The 23603-nt window shown below is 38.3% G+C and overlaps 1 protein-coding gene across 1 annotated transcript in view; it reads right to left on the reverse strand.

Moving 5' to 3' along the window:
- Positions 1 to 13426: 13426 nt before the first annotated feature.
- The window catches only part of insyn1 (inhibitory synaptic factor 1), a 91946-nt gene continuing 81769 nt past the window's right edge, over positions 13427 to 23603 (reverse strand). Inside the window, exon 4 of the mRNA XM_027147707.2 lies at positions 13427 to 14393. Coding sequence (XP_027003508.1) covers positions 13593 to 14393 — 801 coding nt within the window. The 3' untranslated portion in view covers positions 13427 to 13592. The remainder of the gene's footprint in view (positions 14394 to 23603) is intronic.

The raw sequence follows: 23603 nt of genomic DNA on the forward strand, positions 1-23603 counted from the left end.
CTTCAACAGTAACCTTCAATATATGCAGACTGCAGGTCACTGAAACCATTTAGCATCTTGTGCTTTTATGGCATTTAATATAGTGACAAACATTTTATTTACATTTCTACAAATAAGAGCCTTGCTCCAGAGAGCCCAGCAGTGGCAGCTTGGTGGACCTGGGATTTGAACTCATGACCTTCCAATCAGAAATCCGACTCCTTAACCACCGAGCTAGTGATCACGTTCACCCTGCTACGTCTTTGTAATTATAAGACACAATTCTTGTTGAGCAAGAATTTACTAAAACTATGTTTTCCAAAAAAGTTTATAAATTAAAAGTACAAATCTTTAGAATAAAATCTTTAGAATAGCACGGTGATAGTTGACAACATTTGGTGTAAAAAAAAAAAAAGGAATTTGTTACTCAATAAAGTAAAAACCTGAGGTAAATTATGCTGTCAACTAACCCTAAAGCCCTACTCTTTAAACTCAGACTCCGCATCCCCATTTCTTTTACTTCTTTTTCTTTTTACGACTTTTTTCTTCTTACTTCTGTTTCTTTTATCATTCGATTCCCTGACGTTTTTTTTCCAGAGTGTAGATTTGCACATTCTTGTAAATGAGTGTTTAATCTTTCCCGTTGTTGCAAAGTATTTCAGCATGTTGCGTAAGTTAAATAATTAGTTCTCAACCTTTAAGTAGATTGCTAGTTGTTGTTTGATTTTTTTTTCCCTGCAATAATGTTTAATGAACGTTCCCACAGAGATTGCTAGCTAATTCTGTGTTTTTCATTTATCTCTAAATTTCTTTGTCTTTTGGGTGATGGTGGATTTAGCGCCTGTCCCAGGAATGCTGAATGTGAGGTGGGAATACGACCCATGGAGGGGTTTCACCATACACACAAATATTCATACAAATATCCACACATATATTCATACACACCAAGAAAATATTTTATGTACTCAGTTTAACCATTTTTCAGGAGACAGAAGCAACCCTGACAATTTAAACAAAACCTAGACAAGACAAGGGAAGATATAGATTTTTTATGTAGCTCAGTGTTGTTTTTATGTAGCTCTTTGTTTGTTTTTACGTAGCCCTGTGTTCGTTTTATGTAGCTCTGTGTTGTTTCTATGTAGCTCTGTGTTCGTTTTATGTAGCTCTGTGTTTGTTTCATGTAGCTCTGGCTTTGTTTTTTATGTCGCTCTGGGTTTGTTTCATGTACCTTTTAGTTGCATTTATGTAGCTCTGTATTTTATGTAGCTTTGTGTTTGTTTTTATGTAGCTCTTTGCTGTTTTATGTAGCTCTATATTTGTTTTTATGTAACTCTGTCTTGTTTTTATGTAGCTCTGTGCTGTTTTATGTAGCTCTATGTTTGTTTTTATGTAGCTCTATATTTGTTTTTATGTAGCTCTGTCTTGTTTTTATGTAGCTCTGTGCTGTTTTATGTAGCTCTATATTTGTTTTTATGTAGCTCTGTCTTGTTTTTATGTAGCTCTGTGCTGTTTTATGAAGCCCTGTGCTGTTTTATGTAGCTCTATGTTTGTTTTAATGTATCTCTTTGTGTTTGTTTCACGTAGCTCTGTGTTGTTTCGTTGTTGTTTCATTCCAATATGCATCGTGTCAGCTATATATGTTTCTTGACAAAAGTTTGACATTAATCCAAATATTTCATTCCAAAATGTTTCCAATTGTTTACATTCCCAGAACATACAGTATGCCTGCCACATTACATCATATAATGTACTGTACATGCTAAGGATATTTGTGGCATGAACAGAAATTAGTATGCTGTATAAGATCTACAGTAAAACAAATGACATGTACTAGTTTATTATTTGTACCAACCAATAAACCCTGACTGTCCTTTAAGATTTTTTCCACCACTTCACTTATACATTTAGATTGCAACTTTTTCTCAGCATATTCTTAGCACAGATATGAAGGAAATGTTGAGAGTCAGACCTCAGTCCACTTAGCATGTCCTAATTTGCAGCACAGATTACCTATTAGCCCCGATTACCATAAACACACATTCTGTGCATACGGTCACTGATTTATAAGTTCTACTCATACATGTGATTTGCTCACAAAAAAAAAAAAAAAAATGATGTAACTTCTTACTCTGATGACAGCATCATTACACTGCCCTGTGACTGTGTTTCTGATCTGTCTGGAAGGAAACTACAGTAACGTCTGTCACATACACACAATAAAATCGGTGAGAAATGATCAGATACACTTAATGTCTCAGGTGAGTACAGCTAGCCAAGAAGGAAATTAATTTATATGTTCCAAAGACAGCTACATATTTAACTGTCAAAAGGTATCGTCTTGTATCCAGTGACAGCGTGCCGGAGTGCACCATCGATATACGCCGCCTAAAATAAATAGTCTCAGTGCATTTGTGGTTGTTGGCTACAAAGTTGTCAGAATAAAAAGCTTATTTGGAAAACATAGTGGTGTTAGAAAGGATGGGGCATGGAGGAGATGGACAATTTTTAATTTGAAAAACAAAAACATTATGTTTGATTACTAATTCTACACAAATGTGCCAAAGCATTTCTGAAGGGATTAGTCCAAAGGTAAAAGTTAGGGTTTCCTAGGGATCTCAGAAATCTCTCCAGTATGGGTGAAAAAAAACTAAAAAAAATTTGTTCAAAAACAAAAGTTTAAGCACTAGAAAAGGGAGACACATAGTCCTACATTTTTATAGAGTTTTATAACCATTTTAATCATTTTCCCTGACCCAGCCTTTGCCATATACAGTCATTATATGACCAAACATTTTCTAGAATCATATCCATTTGTGCTTGTTGTACATCCCTTTTCCCTTTGTGGTTATAATAACCTCTAAACTACAGCATTGGCAACCTTATTGGCTTTCTTTCTTATAGGTGTCCCTTTCTCTCTCTCTCTCTCTCTCTCTCTCTCTCTCTCTCTCTCTCTCTCTCTCTCTCTCTCTCTCAGCTCAGGCTTCCTCATTTGGGAAAATACAAACAAATTTACTGCATTTGCCCGACTCCCTTGCCCAGAGCGCCTTATATTTTACTTGTTTGTACAGGTGAGCAATTGAGGATTAAGGGCCTTGCTCAGGGCATCAGTAGTGGCAGCATGATGATCTTGGTATTTGAACTCACAACCTTCTGAGTAGTTAACCCAACACCTTAACCACTGAGCTGCCACAAATACAACATATGTACAGTATAATATTAATCTTTGTATAATATTAAACTTTTTGTACTATATTTCTTATGTTCTATAAAGCTGCTTTGAGACAATATCCGTTGTTAAACATGCTATACAAATAGAATTAATAAGTCTGGGTTGAATGGGTTTTTTGGGTAATACAGATCCTGACATCCAAACCTTGTCTTTAGTCCAACATTGGTGATGTGACCACAGCACCTGCCTTGTCTCCTCGTCACTCCTCTGAAGGTCTTATCTGTAACTGGACTGAGGTTTTTCATGAATCACTCACAAAGCCCATTGAAAATGTGAGTGATGTTGAATATAGCCTTGTGTAGAACTCCCTCTGTGAATAACAACATAGCACTTCCTTTCCTTTCCTTTCCTTTCCTTTCCTTTCCTTTCCTTTCCTTTCCTTTAATGCTTACCTGTAGCTCAGTTGTACACATTTACTGTAACCTGTACCACAGTGCTTATTGAATTATGCTTTCTGATTAGACGGATGGAGGTGACAATTTTCTTTTGACTTCTTCTTTAGAACTGATCAGATGGGAAGGATTGATTACATGTAAATAATCTAAATTCTAATATGTGATATTTTCTGTAGTAACAATTTAGGGGTACAAAGGGACTTGTGTCGCCGCACAATGGTCAAAACCCAATAATAAGTGGGTTAAAAATGTTTTAGAAAAGAAAAACCTTAGAAAAACCTTAGCAGAGGTCACTATGATGGAATTAAGCCTTGAGTATATTTGGATCAAGAAGCTCCCATGATTGACTCAGTCTTTGGGGCAGTGGTGGCTCAACTGGTTAAGGCTGTTAATCGGAGGATCGGGGTTCAAGGCCCAGCACAGCCAAGCTGCCACTGTTGGGCCCTTGAGCAAGGCCCTCAACCCTCCCTGCTCCAGGGGCGCTGTATCATAGCTGACCCTGCACCCCTTCAGTTGGGGTATGTGAAGAAAAGAATTCCACTGTGCTGTAATGTATATGTGGCAATAATAACGGCTTCTATGCCCCCTGTATATATCATTAAAAATAAATAAATAAGAACAATAAATAAATGAACTTCTACATCAACTGGCATTGACAATAACTCTATTAACCTGACACAGTTCAAAAACAAACAAAAATAAATCCTCATGACAAATCAAAAACCGAACCTAACACAGCAGATTTCTTGAAACAAAATGTGATTAAAGGCCATCACTGATTCATTCTTGTCATTGCACTGACCTGTGTCTAACCCAATTTGCTGGGACTTTCAAACACCCTCCGGTGATTTCACCGCTTTTAAGCACATGCTTCAGAAGATCCGTTAGTCTCTTAGACCCTTGATAATATTCAGTTTATTTTCTTTGAATTATTGTAGAAGCAAAAAACCTTACCTATAGAAATGAAGCTCTTTCTTGATTTCATATTTTGTTGTATCATTAGTTTTTTTTATTCTTACAAAAAAAGTTACAAATCTATTATTGCATAAGACAAGTATTTGATATCAAATCTAAATAAAATGCAGCATATTGTGATTTGTTCATTATATTAGCATATTAGCAGGTTAGCTGCTTCATAACGTATATAACTTCTTAAAGAACTGATATATACTGTATATATCAGTTGCTGCCAACCCTGTGAGGATCCTGAGACATCTGGAGATGCATCAGTTCCAGCTGAATTCCACTTCATGAAGATTTTGAACATTCAAAGAGAAGATGCCAATTACATGTGGTCTTTGAGGACAACAACATCCAAATCAATACACAATTGCCTGATTGTGTATAACTGTAGAAAGGTCATTATTCATAATATCACTCTATGTTTATGACTGTTTATAATCAGACCCTCCATTGTCACCCAAATGAGGATGAGGTTTACTTTCGAGTCTGGTTCCTCTCAAGGTTTCTTCCTCTTCCATCTAAGGGAGTTTTTCCTCACCACGGTCGCCTCAGTCACCTCAGACTTGTTCACTGGGAATAAATACAAATATATTTTAATATAAATCTGATATTAATCTTGAACTTTGTCTAAATTTAATCTTTGTGTAATATGTAGCTTTTTGTACTATATTTCTGATATTCTGTAAAGCTGTTTTGAGAAAATGTCCATTGTTAAAGGTGCTATACAAATAAAATTGAATTGAAAAATATTGAGTTGAATATAATTCATAAAAAAAAAAACAAGTAAGTTACAAATACCAAATAAAACCCATCCGCAGTCTGATGCAACTGTCAGCGATACAGGGATAAAAACAGACCCAAATGCAGGATAGCTTAAATAAACTGGATTTACTAACTAAAAAATCACAAAACAGGAACAAAGACAGGACAAGACTTGACACGAAACGATGGTTAAATACACAAGACAAATAGACATAAGGAACAGGTGTGCAGAGGAGCGACTCCCGATGTGCCAATCCCATACATATCTGAGGGGACCACGATCCTGGCGAGATCCGGGGGGGGTCGTGGAGTGAGGCACACGGCGAGGCAGGTGTGGGGAGCAAGGCACATGGTGGCGCAGCCAGAGAGGGCCGAGCGACATCCACAGCCGAGCAGAAGGGCCGAGCTACGTCCACAGCCGAGCAGAAGGGCCGAGCTACGTCCACACCCGAGCAGAAGGGTTGAGCGATGTCCACAGCCGAGCAGAAGGGCCGAGCGATGTCCACAGCCAAGCAGAAGGGCCGAGCACTGTCCACAGCCGAACAGAAGGGCCGAGCACGACCCCTGACACACCGCAGCCAGACCCACGTCTCAAAAAACAGAAAGGGGGGAGGGTGGGAAAAAAAATCCTTTGCCATGAATCAAAAAATAAACAAAAATATCCCTGGGGAAAAATACGGGCCTGCAACACGCCCCGTAGACAGGAAGTGAGGTGGTGTCCTCCACAGGAAACCAAGAAGTGAAGTGACCCCCCCCCCCACCCCCACCCCCCGAACAGGTGCGGGGCGATGTCGCAGGGCACCAAGAAAAAACAAAACCAAACCGGGCTGATGACACTGTCCACCGTCAAGAAGTGAGGTGGCGTCCTCCGTGGAAAACCGGAAGCGGCGTCCCTTACTGGAACAAATGCAAACCGATGGCACCCAAAAAAAAGTCCAGAAAAAATAAATACTTCCACAGAGCCAGTCCAGGCTGACGTTATCCTGCTGGGTCTTCAAATGGCGGAATCATTCTGTCAGCGATACGGGGATAAAAACATACCCAAATGCAGGATAGCTAAAATAAACTGGATTTATTAACTAAAAAAGCACAAAACAGGATCAAAGACACTACCAAAGACATGACAAGACTTGACATGAAGCGGATTCCGCACCGCCATAGGCAACGCAGCACAGTTAAATACACAAGACAATTAGACATAAGGAACAGGTGTGCAGAGGTGGGGAGAAAGAGACAAGGGCTGGGCAGACACGTGAACACATAACATGAACAAAAGCACATAGCCAAAGCCAGGGCTGGATCCTGACAGCAACAGCTACAATTGTAGCTAATTTTCATTCCATGGGTATGGTAGATATGTAAAGGAGCTATTTGCGCTTTCAAAACATGTCACATGTCTCATGAAAACATTGAATAATTTCTAAATGACACTTTCATCAAATCAACCCCGAGGTCCAATTATAGACTCTATTATGTCTGTTCCACTTCTATATAACGTCAAAGTGTTCTTACTTGAGACATTTCCATGGTCCATCTGATGGCTTGAAAAAATGAAGCAGAGCGAGCAAAGAAGAAGAGAAATAGTTTGTTCTGGTTTCAGCAGGACATAAATGACAGAGATGAACCAAATCAAGCCTGAGTAGCGTTGGCGAGCCAGCCAATCCATAGTAATCAGTGTGACTGTATTGAGCTCTCTGCTTCACAGAGTCCCGTTCGCCAAGCAAAACACACACCTGTCATCCATTTTCCACAATTCAGTAGAGGAGTGACCTCTAATGTCTGTGTGACATGTGCCTCCATCATTCTGCGAGCGTCTGATGGAGGCCGCGCTGACTCCAGAGAGCCATTTCAGACAGTGATAACACACACGGCGCACTCTGTATGTAATTGGACAGTGACAGAATTTTTGTTCTTTTAGCTTGGTGCTCCAGTGCACTGAATTTGAAATGAAACAATGCTGACATTAAAGCTGACATTCAGCACTTTAACCACACAGGTATTGTTCCTTTTCAAATCCAGTGTTCTTGAGTACAGAACCAAAAAGAACGTAAAATTCTGTCAGCGTCCAATTACGTCAAAAATGAACCGGGTGTCGGAAATGCGGTCGCCGTCGCTTTTGGTGCTTTAGTTTTATAGGGAGAGGATACATGTCACTCTTATTTACTCTAAAGTTTATCGTCATTCCTTTCACTGCGTTCACAAACGGTTTGTTTTCACAGTAATGCTAAATCAGTCAATGGGCCATTTTCCTCATACACATATGTTAAATGTTAATAGATATATGTAAACAAAACTTAAATTAAATTAAAGACCTGTTTCCCTGTTTCATGATGTCTATTAACAAAAAAAAATAATTATGTAAAAAAACACAAAAATAAAAATATGTACACAAAACTGAAAGTATCAGCACTTCTGGACTATTAATTAAACTGAAATTTAGCTATATTAACATTTGCAAATATAAACATATAAACAGCAAACACGGTTAATAAACTGTAGAGAGTTAAATATTGACATGAATTAAGTTAATGTCAAAATAGCAAGCTAATAACAAGATAATAGCTCTGAATAATAATTTAAGCAATGATAACGAGATATTAATGTAAAAAAAAAAAGTACTCTGTTTAAATCACAAGATATTTAGCCTGAGTAATGATATTAGTCCCGAATAATGAAATATTATTTCTATATAATGACATATGGCTGTTTTTTTTGTCAGTTGTGAACAATGTACACAAATGCAATTAAAATATATTGAATAATAAAAAAAATAAGAAGGTAGCATTTGATTTCAGGAACATTGAACAGTGTGTTTATTGCGTGTGTGTTATTGAAGCTATCAGCTCAATCACTCCGAATTTTTAACGGTGTTTCTATGTTTATTCAGGTTAATGTAGTCTATGATTTTCTGCTTAGTTTTCAGCTGCCGATGAAGGCCAAGGATGATGTAAAAGAAGGGTTGTATCTGGAAATGGTGTGTTTTTTTTGCCCAAGATCATATTTTTTTTATTCCACAAAAGAACAAGCATAAAAAGCGAACATCTCGCTCCTACTCAAACAGCAGATACATACTGCACAAATAATGATAGAAGTTAATGCTGGCCTTGAAGCGGTGAAATTTTAAAGTCTGAAATGTTGTTTCATCTTATCTGTCTCACACTAGTTAATAATATTCTCCAACATTCTGCCCAACTCTCAGTACTTTACAGTAAGTTTGCACCACCAACCTGCACTTCATTATATGCTTTAACTGGCTACAACACTGGCTGTGTTGTTACTCGTGAAGTGAAGTGTGTATTGAGTCAGAAATAATAAGTAGTTGTTTCTTAGGAGATATTAAGTTTATCAGACAAACAGAAGGACAACATGGATTAGACTTTGACGTACAGTCTGTGTCTTATGATACGCAAGAATTCATCGTTCATTCAGAAAACATTTATTGTCATTTTTAGCTCCTAATTTAACTTAAAAATTTCTGAGTGATTCAGGACCAAACTCAGAGCAACTCTGAACAAGGAAAATACAACAACTTTTATCTTAGAGAGGAGGCGGGGCTTAACCCTGTTACCAGCTAGCACAGATTCTTTTGAAAACTGGTTGTCCGATCGAAAAAAAGTCTCTATGTTAAGATAATTGAGTATACAGTTTATCGTGTAGAGATTACGCTCATGACCGATCATATTAGAGATGACATCTGTATGTTATAAATGTAATAAATGTAATGTAAATGTAAATGTAAACATCTCTGACACAGAGCAGAAATGTCATAGAGACTACAGAAATTATATGATGGAATTTATATATGTTATACATTATTAAATATTGTACATGTATATAATACGTTTCTTCTCTTTCTTCACCTTTCAGCCATTTTCTCCACTTCTAAAGAAACACAAGCCTCCTAAATGTCTGTGTGCCTCTGATGTGTTAAGATGCTTTGTGAATAACTTTTATCTTTACTAGGAATAATGAGAAACGCCTACATTTCTATGAATTTTCTTAGAATTTTGTCACTCTTTACACTAAGACTTTTCATGAATACAGTCCCAGATGAAAAAAAAATCAAAAGCAATCAGTAAATAAAACATGGATGGGCGTAACGAGTGGCCGAAGCAAGGCTTTTAGAGTCTGGCCTTGTTTCCATTCACAGTGATTGATGCGCTTTCTGTGCGCCAGTGCTACCGCTTTGTTTGTTCATGTTAATGCCTCTGCTGACCTATTGGTCCTCAATCTAACTGAAGAAATGACAGGCAGAACAGCTGGGTGTGATTTTTTTTGATTGTTATTCGATGCACACTTCTCCCAGAGCGTCTCTGACATTAAACGCACAAGACAAATGGAAATGTAAGCAAAATGTCTACCTCTGTGGCAGCTTTGCTCGTGTCTGCCGAAGCCCCATATTCAATTTACGCTAAAAGATTATCACGTTTTCTTGTCACCGTGACTACATAAACAGTGTTTGGTATTTCATCAAGATGGTAAATTGTGCAGTCGGTCACTTGGCTCTTTCATCTGTACACTTTAGAAAACCTATATTCCTAGATGCAAGAAAATTGTGTGCTGCAGATGTACATCAGACTCATTTTTTTTCCTTTGCACGACTTCATGGTAAACACATTTAACATGTCCTTTAGGATTAACCTGCACTACACAAATCAGCAGAGGTGGAAATACATTAGATATGTTTTAAAGAGTTTCTTAAAGCCATAGAGAAATATCCAAATAAGCCTTCAAAGGCTGATCGAATATTTTAAAAACATTTCTTCATTTTGCATACAATTTTTTGTTTTCTCTCACTTACTTCTTGAAATTGAAAAACAACAATTTAGGAATTTGGAGGAATCTGCATCCTAATTTGGACATGGCCTAAACCTGAAGGTTTATTTGTTTGTTTATTTATTTATTTATTTATTTAATAAACCATACTACTTTGTCACCAGAGAAACTGGAAAATGGGAAGGAGAAAAAAAAAACAGAAGAGGAAATGTCAGGACTGTCAGCATGGTTTGGCTCTGACGATTCATAATTTGTTTCAATTCGAGATTTGCACTGGACTCTTATTTATTTATTTATAACCCTGCACTCAAAGGTTTTTTTGCAACACCCCCCATAAATAAATAAATAAATAATATATATATATATATATATATATATATATATATATATATATATATATATATATATATATATATATAAGTATATATATGTATAACATATATATAACATATACACAAAACCTGACTAAAGCTGACCTTGACCAGGCAGTTACTAAGTATGAATGAAGGAACACTGTAGTTGCATCACATACTTATTATTCTGTGTAATACATATAATGTAGACTCAGTATAACATTACATTCTATGTGATACATAACTAAGTGGGATAACTAACAATACAATAACTAGTACTTCAGTGTTACTTGAATAATACTGTAAGTATAACCTTATGGATAACTGCCTTCTAATTGCCAGTGGACATTTCGCTGCCAAACACTGAATTTGAAATATTACTGATTCATATCCATCATAATTATTTACAATCCGTGAAAGTGAAGTGACATAAGGCTAAGTATGGTGACCCATACTCAGAATTTGTTCTCTGCATTTAACCCATCCGAAGTGCACACACACCGTGGCCGACCCAAGACTCGAACCCACAACCTTTGGGTTACGAATCAGACTCTCTAACCATTAGGCCACGACTGCCCCTGTTGAATTGTGTATTTGATTTCGAGATGTTTGTTTCTAGGTAAGTTCTAAACAAAATCCGACTATAATACACAGAATTTGAAGCTTTAATGGTCAGTTTGGAAGTTTCCTGGATGTTCTATGCTATCTTATTGGTTAATGAGTATTACAGAGCTCCCAATTGTGCTCCATGTGAATCCCAAACATACTCTCAGCTTTGCATGGCAGTATAAGTGGGAGTAGCAAAGATTTTCTTTAGAAATGATCACATGGGAGCCATGGTGGCTCAAGGAGTTTACACATTGTGTTCCAATTAATAAGCCACAGCTTGCAATGGAAATCTGGTGGGATATTTTTTTTTTTATTCAATCTGATTAAATTAAGAACAGTTATTGTTGCTTGGCTCAAATGATAGGACACTCCTGTACTTCTGCTGAGTAGTGAAATCTGCTTGCATAAAACCTTTTAAGATAGAGCTTATACTTATAGATCACTGGGGAGAACCTAGTACCTTCCTCTTGCCCCTGGGAGATGATTCAGCACTAGGTGATTGGAAGAAAATTATCATGTTTGGGGAGGGGGGGGGTAATTAAGGCCAATCTGTCTTCAAAAGCTATTTTAAAGGTCTACTTTGCCCTTCGTTTATAGTATTCCCCAGCTTCTCTCTCTTTCTCTCTCTTTTTCTCTCTCTGTATCTCACTTCTTCTCACTATCCCACTAGTTCTCACTTCCAGATCGTTTTCCCCATAGATTAAATACCAAACTCTCTGACAGAGAGGTGGGTTTTGTTAAAGAATCTCTGAGCACACAGAGTAGAAGCCCACTCGCTGGGCCTTGAACCAACTCTATCGATCGGACGCTATTGGCATCATCCCTGTGAATAAAACACAGTACTATTGAGTCACGACTTCCCACTGGGCCTCCGAATGGAGAGACATAACCTTTTGCATCTCGGCTTTGTGCTCAGGGTTTCAAGTCGTCGCCCCCAACAACCTTGGCCTACAACTTCATGGAGAGGGCGGTGGAGTGGGGGGTTGGTGGTACTCGCTAAATGTCACAGAGGAGAGGACGCACTCAAAAAAAAACAGTTTTTCAGCCCTCTAACCATTTTCAAACTGAGCAGAAGATGAAGGAATTCATTGCTGGAATGGTTTGTAAAAATCAAGGGCAACAGCAGTGGTCTAAGGTCAGCTTGCTTTTCTTCTATCAGTGCTCAGGATAATATACTGCAGTATGTTCAGTGGGCATTAACACCACCGTACTGTATTGTTAGGTGGCGGCTAAGTATGACATTTAAACACATAAAAAGTATACTGAGTTGTGCAAATTAGGTCATATTCAAAGAGATCCAGAGAGATGTCAATATTTATATTGGGAAAGTTTAGAGTCAGAACTAAAGTTGATTTTTTTTTTAGGTGCAATTTGCATTCGATTTGCATCTTAAAGGTTATCAGACTTTTCTTGAGCAAAAACGTTTGAAATGGGGTTATACGGTAACATCTGGACCACCACTTTGCAGTCCCTACAGGATTTGACTTTCAGGAGTTTTTTTTTTTCCTGATTGTTGTTGTCAAAAATGCTTGATTTTGTTGCAGCAATTGGAAGAAAATAAATAAAAAATGAGAGAGATTTTTTGTGCACTTAGATCTATAATAGATCTACTTGAATTAGTGAAACTGCAAGTAAAAGATTCTTCTTCTAAACTCCTACCACTGAAGACACATTTTATGACAGCTGTGCTCATGTTAAGACTCGAGACACACATGGATCTCAGATGGCTTTGGCTGAATGCGTGTTGTGATGACATCACACGACGCGTCTTGACCCAAACCTGCAGAAAATCTGTGGTCATTTTGAAAGCTTCGATCTCTGAGATCGCAGAATATCCGAATACCGTATTGACTGGCTTTGAATCACAATTACTTGCCTTTAAGCCCAAAGCACATTTTTAACAAAACGATATCTAAAGAATATGAATTTTTTTTCTAAAATTAAAAATTTCATACGACGTAAGATAAAAGCGGGAGACGATAAAAAAAAACGCTATAAGACATCTACGATGATATATGAATGAGAATATTTAAACACCCATCGAAATAAACATTGTATAAGAGTCTAGTGTAGCTCCATGAGACGCATGCTGCTTATGTAGTCTTACCACGGGGCTTCCGCCTTTATTATTGTTACCTCTGAGATCTGAATATAAATATGCACGAATTTAGTATTAATACCCCAGTAGACACCAATGAACCGACTATGACGTTTAAGCAGTGATTCATTATGCATAGCAGGCACAGTAGTTGAGGACCTTTATATTTGAGCATTATTAAATAAATATGTGAGATCTTTTTCTCACAAGCTGGCACCATGTTTTACAGATTGGCCCCCTGTTTCCTTCCTGAGCCGTAGAATGACTTCAAAGATTGTCAGATTGTTTTCCCATATATTATTTATTTATTTAGTAATTCATTTATTAATTTGTGTCTTAATCTAGTATCTAGGTATTTGATAATAAATAGTATACAGTCACTCTAATATTCTTTCAGCTTCGCTTTGAGTTTTCTGTTGAAGGTCTCCTCAGGGCTCCTTGCTTTTCTGTTTCGCTGGGATGTATGGCAATACTGTTTGCGTGCTTTTGTCTGATACTGTCTGAGTGCTGCTGTTTCGCACCAGTTTTTTCCTGCTGCCTGTTTTTAAGGGACCCTTTCTAGGCAGCGTGTGTGGCCCGAGCATGGCCATTTTAACGGGCGACGGTCCCGCCGAAGAGGTTTCCCGCCATTTGTGAAGAGTGGTTGAGCATTTGGAGGAGGACAGAGGAGGGATAGGCGAAGAAGCCAAAGGGCTCGGTTCGCTGTCCGTGTCTGGCATCCCGCAGTCCACTTTATCTTCATCCTCTCCTCCTTCCTCCTCATCTGGTAGGTCTTCGTCGTCGTCGTCACAGCAAAGCGCGTGGTAGAGGACCTTGTCGCTGAAGCGAACCCGTTCTCTCGGCCCGGAGGTGCGTGATGTTTTCTGACTGTGCGTGGAACTCGATGCCTCCTCGCTGGAAGAGTCTGGAGTGACCATAAGAGGTCCGTTGGGGATTGGGAGACCACCGTTCATCTGCGAGTATGTGTTGACGGTGGGTGTAGGTGTGGCTGAGGCCGAGCTTCCCGGCTCTTCCTCTTCCAGCAACTCGTCTTCTTCCCGAGCCGTTTTGCGGTAGCCGCAGAAATCCCAGGCGTCGGAAAGCACATCGTGGCTGAGGAAGTCGAGCCTGAAGGCCTCAGTGAGGCCACGTTCACTACTCGACGTGCTGCTTGCCGTTGCCACTGTCCATTCGTCTGGCTCTGGGTCGAAGTCAAAGTCCGCTGTGAGCTTGTCGATCTGACCCACCACCTAGCACAGAAAAAGAAAGAAATCAATAACTGGCACTGAGCAATATATCCTAGGCAAATTTCATTTGCACGTTTAAATGTCATTCAATTTATATGTATAGAACAGCCTCTAAATTGGTTTACTTTAGATTTTGGGTCGTTTAGGCTTAACCACTTTAATTATCGATTACTGTTCTCACCCGTGTCTAGTTTGGTACAAATGTACTAAGTAATCCCAAACTTTTTTGTCCTAGTTTTATCCCCTTTTGCTCTTGTCCTATTTCCATATTCTACTCTATTGTGCTTTGGTGTTATTGATAAAATGTAAGTACAAAAATATATACATAGATAACACCAGTCATCATCAAAGGAATCAAAAGCTGGGACTATCATCACAGTTTGTCTTTACTTCGACATATCACCGATAAGAGCAAAATAAACGAGTGCATCGTTATCAAAGAAAAACGTTGTGTTTTAATCAGAGGGAATGTAATGATGAGCTAACTTGAAGGCAAAACACCATCAATGCATGTAAAGTCGCATTGCCAGCTGAATTTTTTTTAAATGCCACTAAATAAATCAATTAAAAAATAATAATACGAAACTGTAAGAGTATGTTTATCCTTCAGCATGTTGTCGACTATCTTGAAAATTTTTTCTCAGCTATTGTCAGTGACTGGTAGCCCCGCCCCTTTTCCGTTACGTAACCAAAGGTACCATTGCTGAGTGCACTAAAATTATTATTTTAGTTGAGTAAATAAATAAATAAATAAATAAATAAATAAATATCCGGGTATTTGTAGTGGACTTTGAATTCTCACCTGTGAAAACACTACACACATTATTTATACTGCAAAATTGTGTAGAATAGTGCAAAAGCATGTGGTTTGGGACACACCAAGCTCAGCATCCTAACCACTTTATTCATTTGTTCTTTATGTATTTTTTGGTATTTTAGTCTTTTCTTCGGTTTTCTGTTATGACATCAAGCATGAATAAATGTGTTTTGTAGCGATTTGTCCCATGAGGTATAGCTTCATTGTTTCATCTATCTATATAATGTACAGAACATCCAGCTGCCTCTAGATGCCCTTTATTACACAATTTCTATTATTTGTTTCAGCATTCTTAGAATCCGCAGGTATTGACGTAAATAGAAACAATACAGTAATAATATTACAAAGGTCTGCGTGTGCGTCATTCTAATTTTTCAGTTTTGGATAACAGTCTTGTTAGTTATGGAAAGCGTTTTATGGAAAGAATCTCTAAGAGCTGGCTCTTGGAAGGACAATCCGAATTTGTTCCTCAAGAAAAGTGGCTTTAAAAGAGCAATTCGATTAGATAAGTCACAATGTATCACCGATCAGTGACTTTTCAGCGATGTGTTAAATCCGTGATTTTCTGACTGATTTAACAGACGAACGGGCCGCTGTGCGTTCGTCTCCTCCGAGTCTATCATCGCTCGATGTGCTTTTCATACAGTTTATGCACATACACACTGTAGAACAGTCAAAAGACAAACAAAGAGCATCAACAGGGAATTGCTTATTCATCAATCGGCTGCCAGAGAAAATCTCGCTGGCTTGTGGCGACAATTGTTTCATTAGTATTGAGGTTCATAGTTTTTGTTTGTCAGTGTCTAGAACGTCGAGCCGACCGTCTTTAAATGGGAGTCATGTGAACGAAAAGGCTGCTTCGTTTACGGCTATAAATAAGATGATTTGACACGTGGCTGTGTTTTGTTTTGTACTTTTACATTACCCCTTTACGTCTAGCACCATGCACTCAACCGACGAGAAAAACGAGTGGTGAATTTGATGCATGGAGAATAAAAGTTTGTGAGTACATATTTAAACAACAAACGTGTAGCCAATGAGCAGTAAGGGGCGGAGCTTGTCGATATGTGGCGGAGAGAGTGTTCAGTGCGCATGTGTGACATTAGCAGAAAGCGGTTTTAACATTGACATGGAGGATTAAAAACAAAGAAAGAAAGCGAAGAAAGGCTTACGATAAGGCAAGAAGTAGGACATGTTAATATAGGATCAGCTTTCCAGCGCTGGAGAGAACTGAAGGAGCAGGAAGTTGGCCACATATTCACAGGTTGGAGTTTCCCGAGTCAATAACTCCTGAGCTAAACGTTGTTACTACACAAATAACACCTCTTTTCTATCGTAGTAATGTAGAGAGGCAGCTACAACCGCGTTTTGTGTAGTAACAGCTTTAGCTCAGGAGTTATTGACTCGGGAAATTCAACTTTACTTAAGACACCGAGGCGCTTTTTTCCTTCTTGATAGGTGAGTAACGTTGGTTTTGCTTTGTTACACAGAACTAATATATTATGTCATTTGCATGATTATGCTATTGTGTCATTTTTGCTTGTTTGTTTATCTGTAATCGTATTGTTCTTCCCTTCAGCTATGATAAAGACACATTTCTATCCATTAGTTGCCTGGGTTACGTATGTATGTGTGGGCGGAGCTATAAATACAGGGGTGGGACCCATTTGGGTTAGGGGCGTGTTTGTTTTGGTGATTTCAAATGTCAACATTGGCTTTCAAACAACGGAGACCCTGCCTTTAAGAACAAGATTAAATCTAGCATAGTTTTATTCTTAATAGTCATTGTTCTACTGATTTTCACTCATATTTACATCTTTTTAGTTTTCCATATATTTCTTACCCTTTTCACTTCTATAGGTGAAAAAAATCTAATTTTTAAAATTATAATTTCATTGGAATTCTAATTCTAGTATAGTTTTATTTGTATTGATTTTATTTTTATGACCCAGAAAGTGGATAAAGCATTTCGTATCAGAATGTGTACATGTATAGTGACAAATAAAATTTTAATTAGAATTTTTCCAATTTTTAATTTCAAATTAAAATGTTATTTATCATATCCGCAGTCCGGTACGTAGCAGCAAGCTGTTCAACTGTCCGTGTCATAAAAATATAAATCAATTAGTATAAAAAAATGTAAAATACAGAATAATAATTTAAAAAAAATTAAGATAAATATATAACAATAAATAAATTTCTCCGAATATGCTAGAATTCCAATCAAATTAAAAGAAAAACTATAACTATACAAGTGCGAAAGGGAAGAAAGTATATAGAAATATATGAAGATGTAAAGCAAGATCGCCAGCAGAACAGTGTGGATACTTTCAGATGTGTGTAATTATGCTGCACAAAACTGTGCAATATATGTAGTAATATGTTTGCAATACATCTCTAACGTGTAATTTTCCCCACAATTTGCTCTTATGCCAATTCCCACCCCCTAGCAAGTGCTTCTTTTTTCCACCTAGACTGAGAGCTAGCATGTGCTTCCTCTCAGACACGTGAAGCTACATCCCACACATTTTCCAATTCCTGCATCACTGGGATTGAACAATTGTAAAAACAAATGCTTTCTACAATACAAAAGCTCACATGAGTGGTTAGTGTCAACATCTGTGTCCATTTATCATCTTTTTCTATTCATCTAAACATGTTTTAGATGAGATGAGAGGGTTGTTTATCGGTTAAGGTGTTTTGTCTGATTGTCAAAATAACTACTGATTATCAGGTTGTGAGTTTGAATCTCAGGTCTACCCACCTGCCCATTCTGTGGGCCCCTGGGCAAGGCTTACTTATATAAATTGAAATAAAATGTAAGTCGTTCTGAGTAACGGTGTCTGTTAAATGGCAGAAGTGCAAAGAATAATGTGATAGCCTAGTGGTTAAGGTGTTGGCCTACCAATTGGAAGGTTGTGAGTTCGATTCCTACGTCCACCAAGCTGCCATTGCTGGGCCCCTTAGCAAGGCCCTTAACCCTCAATTGCTTTGTATAAAAATGAGATAAAAATGTAAGTCGCTCTGGATAAGGACGCGCGCTAAATGCTGTAAATGGGAAAGCTCATCACTTTTTTGGTGTAACCTACAGTACTAGCAGATGCCCCCTATCCAGAGCGACTTATATTATCTAATTTTTATACAAAGCAATTTAAGGTGTAAGGGCCTTGCTCAGGGACCCAACAGTGGCAACTTGGTAGCCCAACATCTTAACCACTAGGCTACCACACACAGTTTCATGTACGTGGTGCAGTGATGGTTATCAACTGGTGCAACTGGTCAAGCTGCCACTGTTGGGCCCTTGACCTCTCATTGCTCCAAGGGCGCTGCATCATGGCTGACACAAACCACCAAAGTGCGGATATGCTGAGAAAGATTTTCAATGTGCTGTATGTATAGGTGACAAAATAAAGACCTCATGCATACATTTGTTTATTTATTCACTTTCACCAAGAACTGTATGCCAGTCAAGGTGGCATTCTATCACAGGGCATTATGGACACACATTCAAACCTAGGGGCAGTTTCATGTCTGAGGAAACTGAAGAACCGGTATGAAACTCATAGGTAAGCAAGTTTAGAACCATCTGATCTGCTGATATTGATCTGCTCTGCTACAGTAGTTACTTGGTTCAGTCCAAATTTCTTTGCTGGCTCCACAGCCAGAACTCTCTTCACCAGTTGATACTAGAAGAAGGTCCATGGATCTAATTCAGTTTTACTTCTGAACACGTTATTGTTTTATAAACTGATGATACATTATATGGCAACTTTATGAGCAACATTTTATTCCCACGTTCAAAAAAAAAATCTTTTTTCTTTTTACAAGGTCTAAATACAGTCTTGTAGTTCCAAAATTATATCACAATCCTCTGTCAATCAAAACAGTGACCTAATTTCCTTCTCGTCGGGTCTGTCATGACTCACTCTATTTTTAATGTTAATTACTACCATAACACAATAACACATTTTGCCTGGAATAAGTGAACTGTCAATCAAGATGAAGCTCAATTTAATAACATTATCCTAATCTACTCGAACCAAACAAAAACAAATAAGGACCAGCAGCGTCACGTTTTCCTCAAACGGCCATCTACGCAGCTGCATTTATTCTTGTTTTAACAACCCGACTCAGCATGGCAACCACGTCGGCGTACAGTGTTTTCCCAGGATAAAACCAAATCACACAAATGAGCATGCATTCAGCTTTGCCCTTGCACCCGTGCTATAACACAGCCTGCAGCTCCAACACCATTTCAGCTAGATAACAACGCCAAAAGCTTAAAGAGGATACGAAAGCTTTCTAGGTCACAGATGGGCTTAACAGAGCTACAATGGGATGAAATTCCTGAGCTTTTTTTTTTTTTTTTTGCCTTCAAGAGGCAAGCTGAGTGGGTAGGCTATGGAGTAAATTATTGGGTAAACAGATTGCCTAAGTGCAAAAAGGATGAATGAACACATCAGGAACAAGTCATTAGCAAAGGGACACAGTGTGTTTTAAATGGAAGAAACACACAATGAAGACCTGCAACTGTAATTGCAGTCTATAGACTAAAAAATCACATCCTTTTGTTGGCCCCAGAACACACCCCCCCCCCAAAAAAAAAAAAAATGGAAGAGATTGCAGCTGGATTATTCAAGTTGGAAAATAAACATTTTCATCCTCCTCATCCTCCGGCTCTCAAATATACTTACATACAGTGTGAGCTAAATTATATGGCACCAGGATGCATGCAAAGAGCTTTTGGGGCCACATGTGAAGCTTGGAGCCAAAGGAATACTAATGTTTTAGTTACACGCAAGAAATTGTTGCAAAAAGTTTGTCAGGTTAGACAAAGATGAACTAAGGTTAACTCCTTTAGAAATTCAACATTTATTTATTTATCTATCTATCTATCTATCTATCTATCTATCTATCTATCTATCTATCTATCTATCTATCTATCTATCTATCTATCTATCTATCTATCTATCTATCTATTTATTTATTTATTCTATTTTTAATCAACATGCTTTCTGAAATTAAAGGTGCAGGATGTGTGAGGTTTCCGGGACCTCTTTTTACAGTGAAATGTTTAGCTTCGTGTCCTTGCTGTGTCGAGTGTATGTGTGTGTGTGTGTGTGTGTGTGTGTGTGGTGGTCTGGAGTGACTCCTGCTGAGCTCCATCTGCAATGATTGGGTTGGGTAATTGCGGGTCAGAGTGGAGGCGGCGTTTTTCCACCACTTGGGGCGAGTGCAGGCTGCTGGAACCGAGAGTGACAGTTGACACTCTGACTACGACGGCTACGAAATGGCATTGGCAACACTGATTTATGAACGTAACACCTACTGGAACCTCTGAAACGATATCCACTATGCCGTATATGTTAAGCTCACACAGTCTGTATCGATCGTGGGAATCCTGGGAGTCTGTGTACTGTACCATAGCAGAGAGGATCCATGATTTATTTGCTTATTTTTAGCTCTAGATATGATGCTGGAAACCAGAACCTGATTTTTATTAATGCTCTCGCTCTTATTCTTATATTTTATAAACATACACAGCAGATGCTCCACAAGCTGAACTGTAACTGTGGACCACGGAAGCTCAGTGGTTAAGGCTTGGACAACTGATCAGAAGGTTGTGAGTGCAAATCCCAGGTTCACCAAACTGTCACTGCTAGGCCCTTGAGCCCAATTAACCCACAGTTGCTCAGCTACTGTATATAAATGAAGAAGCAGTTTGGGTTTCCATATTCACCTTCCATCGAGTGTCATTCCTAGCAACACGTCATTTCCCAATAGACATTAAAGCAAAGTTTTATCAAGCAAAGTTTCTTTAGAAGATATCCAGCCTTATAGGTGTGTGTGTGTGTGTGTGATCATTCTCAAATTCCGACTGAAAGCCGAACATCTTATGCACTGCAATTAGAAGCCCCACATGATTATACTGATATATTTTTTTTTTTCGCATGCTGACTCCAAAATACCATCCCTGCCAACAGCATTCCAGCGACCGTATCCCTGTTGTCTTCCAAGAATTTTCGATGGCTTTCTCTAATCAATTTCATTCTTTTTTTTTTTTTTCCAATGCCCAAGCAGAGCGGACTCTGTTGACTCTTCCTCTGTACTGTTTATTATATCCCGCTGAGGGGAATTCATCATCCTCCATATTTTTCTGAGCGGCAGGGATACTCCATTACAGCCGGTGCAAAATGTGGAGTAGGTCTTTAGTTGATTATGGATGCTCCTTCTAGAAAGTATGCACTTCTGTCTGTTTTTCAATCATTTTCTGATGAGTTTTAGAGAGGGGTACTCTCTCTAAGTGAATGAGAGAGGGATAGAGAGAGAGAGAGAGAGAAAGAGAGAGAGAAATAAACAGATGCTGCTCTTAGACCATGTATGGGAGCTTGACTTAGGCCTGGTTAGATACGTCACTCGCACTTGGCTTTGGTGTAAATAAATTGGGTCTTTGAAGAGCTCCTTCTGACTGTTAGCGGCTAATTATCATGTAGTACATGGGAGTAGCAGCCAGCGTGTTCGTTAAGAATGCAACTCCTTCTTTTTCATCTCACCTTCAAAATTGCACTTCATCCAAGACCTTAGCGTGGGTTGTGAAGATTCTTTAAAAATAATGATTAAAAAAAACAACGTATAAATAAATAGACAAAGAACACCATTGTGACAAGTGCGATAACAGGCCTCTCGACAGCCAGCTAATCAAAGTAAGCATCAGAAGGTTAGTGGGTAATGGGCATCGGGCATCAGCTGGTTTGGGCAGTGCGGATTTTGCCACAGAGTGTCTAATCCGCAGTATACGGAATGCACTACTCCTAATTGCTTGTCAAAACAGGCCATTATTTTTTGCCTCTACTTCCCAGGACCCTGGTAACATTTGAGAACTTGCAGAGTTACAGCTCCCAGTTATTGTATGTGGGCCACTGCTATAGATATGGGTAAGGCTATCTTTAGATATGGGTTTGACTATTTCAGGATGTGGGTTTGCTGGTTATTAATGGAAGTATGCAGATGGTAGTGAACGTCAAAAAATCCTTTTACATAACTCTGAACCTGCAGGAGGCTTAAAGTAGGCTACGCATTAAGTCGAAGCTGAAAGCCTAAAAAGGTCAGTGCAAAATCTAGTTAGTTACATGGTCGGTATTACTGAGAATCATTTCATTCATGAGGAAAAGCGAGCAGCATTGCACTAAAATCCAGCCAAATTCAAGTGCAGAAGTGTGTATAGCATTATTATTAATATTATTAAACCAATACAAATAAGTAGCCACAACACGATGGACGCGGTACAAAAGCTAGAGCAAGGAACCGAACAGAACACCTAAGGAGACACGACTGAGAAGGATAAGTTGATAATTGTTAAGAAGAAATTTGACAGAATAAGATAATGAATAATAAGCTGTCAGTTTAAAGGTGTGTTTATACTCAGCCTGTACTTTTAAAGAAGCGAAAGTCAGAGCAAGTGTTATGTCTATATTGAGGTTTTATACTGTACAGATTAAGTTGTGCAACAAAGCATAATAAATAAATAAATAAGTAAGTAAGTAAGTAAGTAAGTAAGTAAGTAAGTAAGTAAGTAAGTAAGTAAGTAAGTAAGTAAGTAAGTAAATAAATAAAAGATTTCCAGCATTTGGACGACACCCTTATTCAGAGCCACTTGCATTTTTATCTTATTTGTATACAACTGAGCAATTGAGGGTTAAGGGCCTTGCTCAGGGGCCCAGCAGTGGCAGCTTGGTGGAGCTAGGATTTGAAATCACAACCGTCCAATTAGGTAGTCCAACACCTTATCCACTAGGCTACCACATCGGTTATTTATTTAAATAAATAACCATTTTCTTGACTGAATCACTTTATTATTATTCAAAACAATAGTACTATACTGTACTGTAACTACTACTACTACTACTACTACTACTACTACTACTACTACCACTACGATTATTAATAATAATAATAATAATGATGATAATAATAATAATAGTAGTAATAATAATAATGATGATGATGATGATTATTATTATTATTATTATTATGCAATTGTATTGTGCAGTTGTCGACGGTGTTACAGTTATTATTGTTTTACTGTATTACTGTATTATTGTTAAAACATTGCAAAGTTTTGGGAAATTTTAGAAACATGGACATTTTCTCCTCTTTCTATCCTAGTCAGTGCAGAGGTTCACACCACATTTACACCGACACCATGCAAATGACTCAGTCACTGTAAGTTTCTCTCCTACTCTCAGTATACACACAATATGTGTGTGTGTGTGTGTGTGTGTGTGGGAAGGATGAGGGGGAGAGTCCTGACCTGTGAGTCATGGGTTCAGGAGGAGTGAGAGATCTGTATTTTTGAAGCATTACATGCAGCTTTGAGTGAATGCTCTACACTCAGT

Source organism: Tachysurus fulvidraco, chromosome 13 (genome assembly GCF_022655615.1).
Source record: "Tachysurus fulvidraco isolate hzauxx_2018 chromosome 13, HZAU_PFXX_2.0, whole genome shotgun sequence".
NCBI lineage: Eukaryota > Metazoa > Chordata > Actinopteri > Siluriformes > Bagridae > Tachysurus > Tachysurus fulvidraco.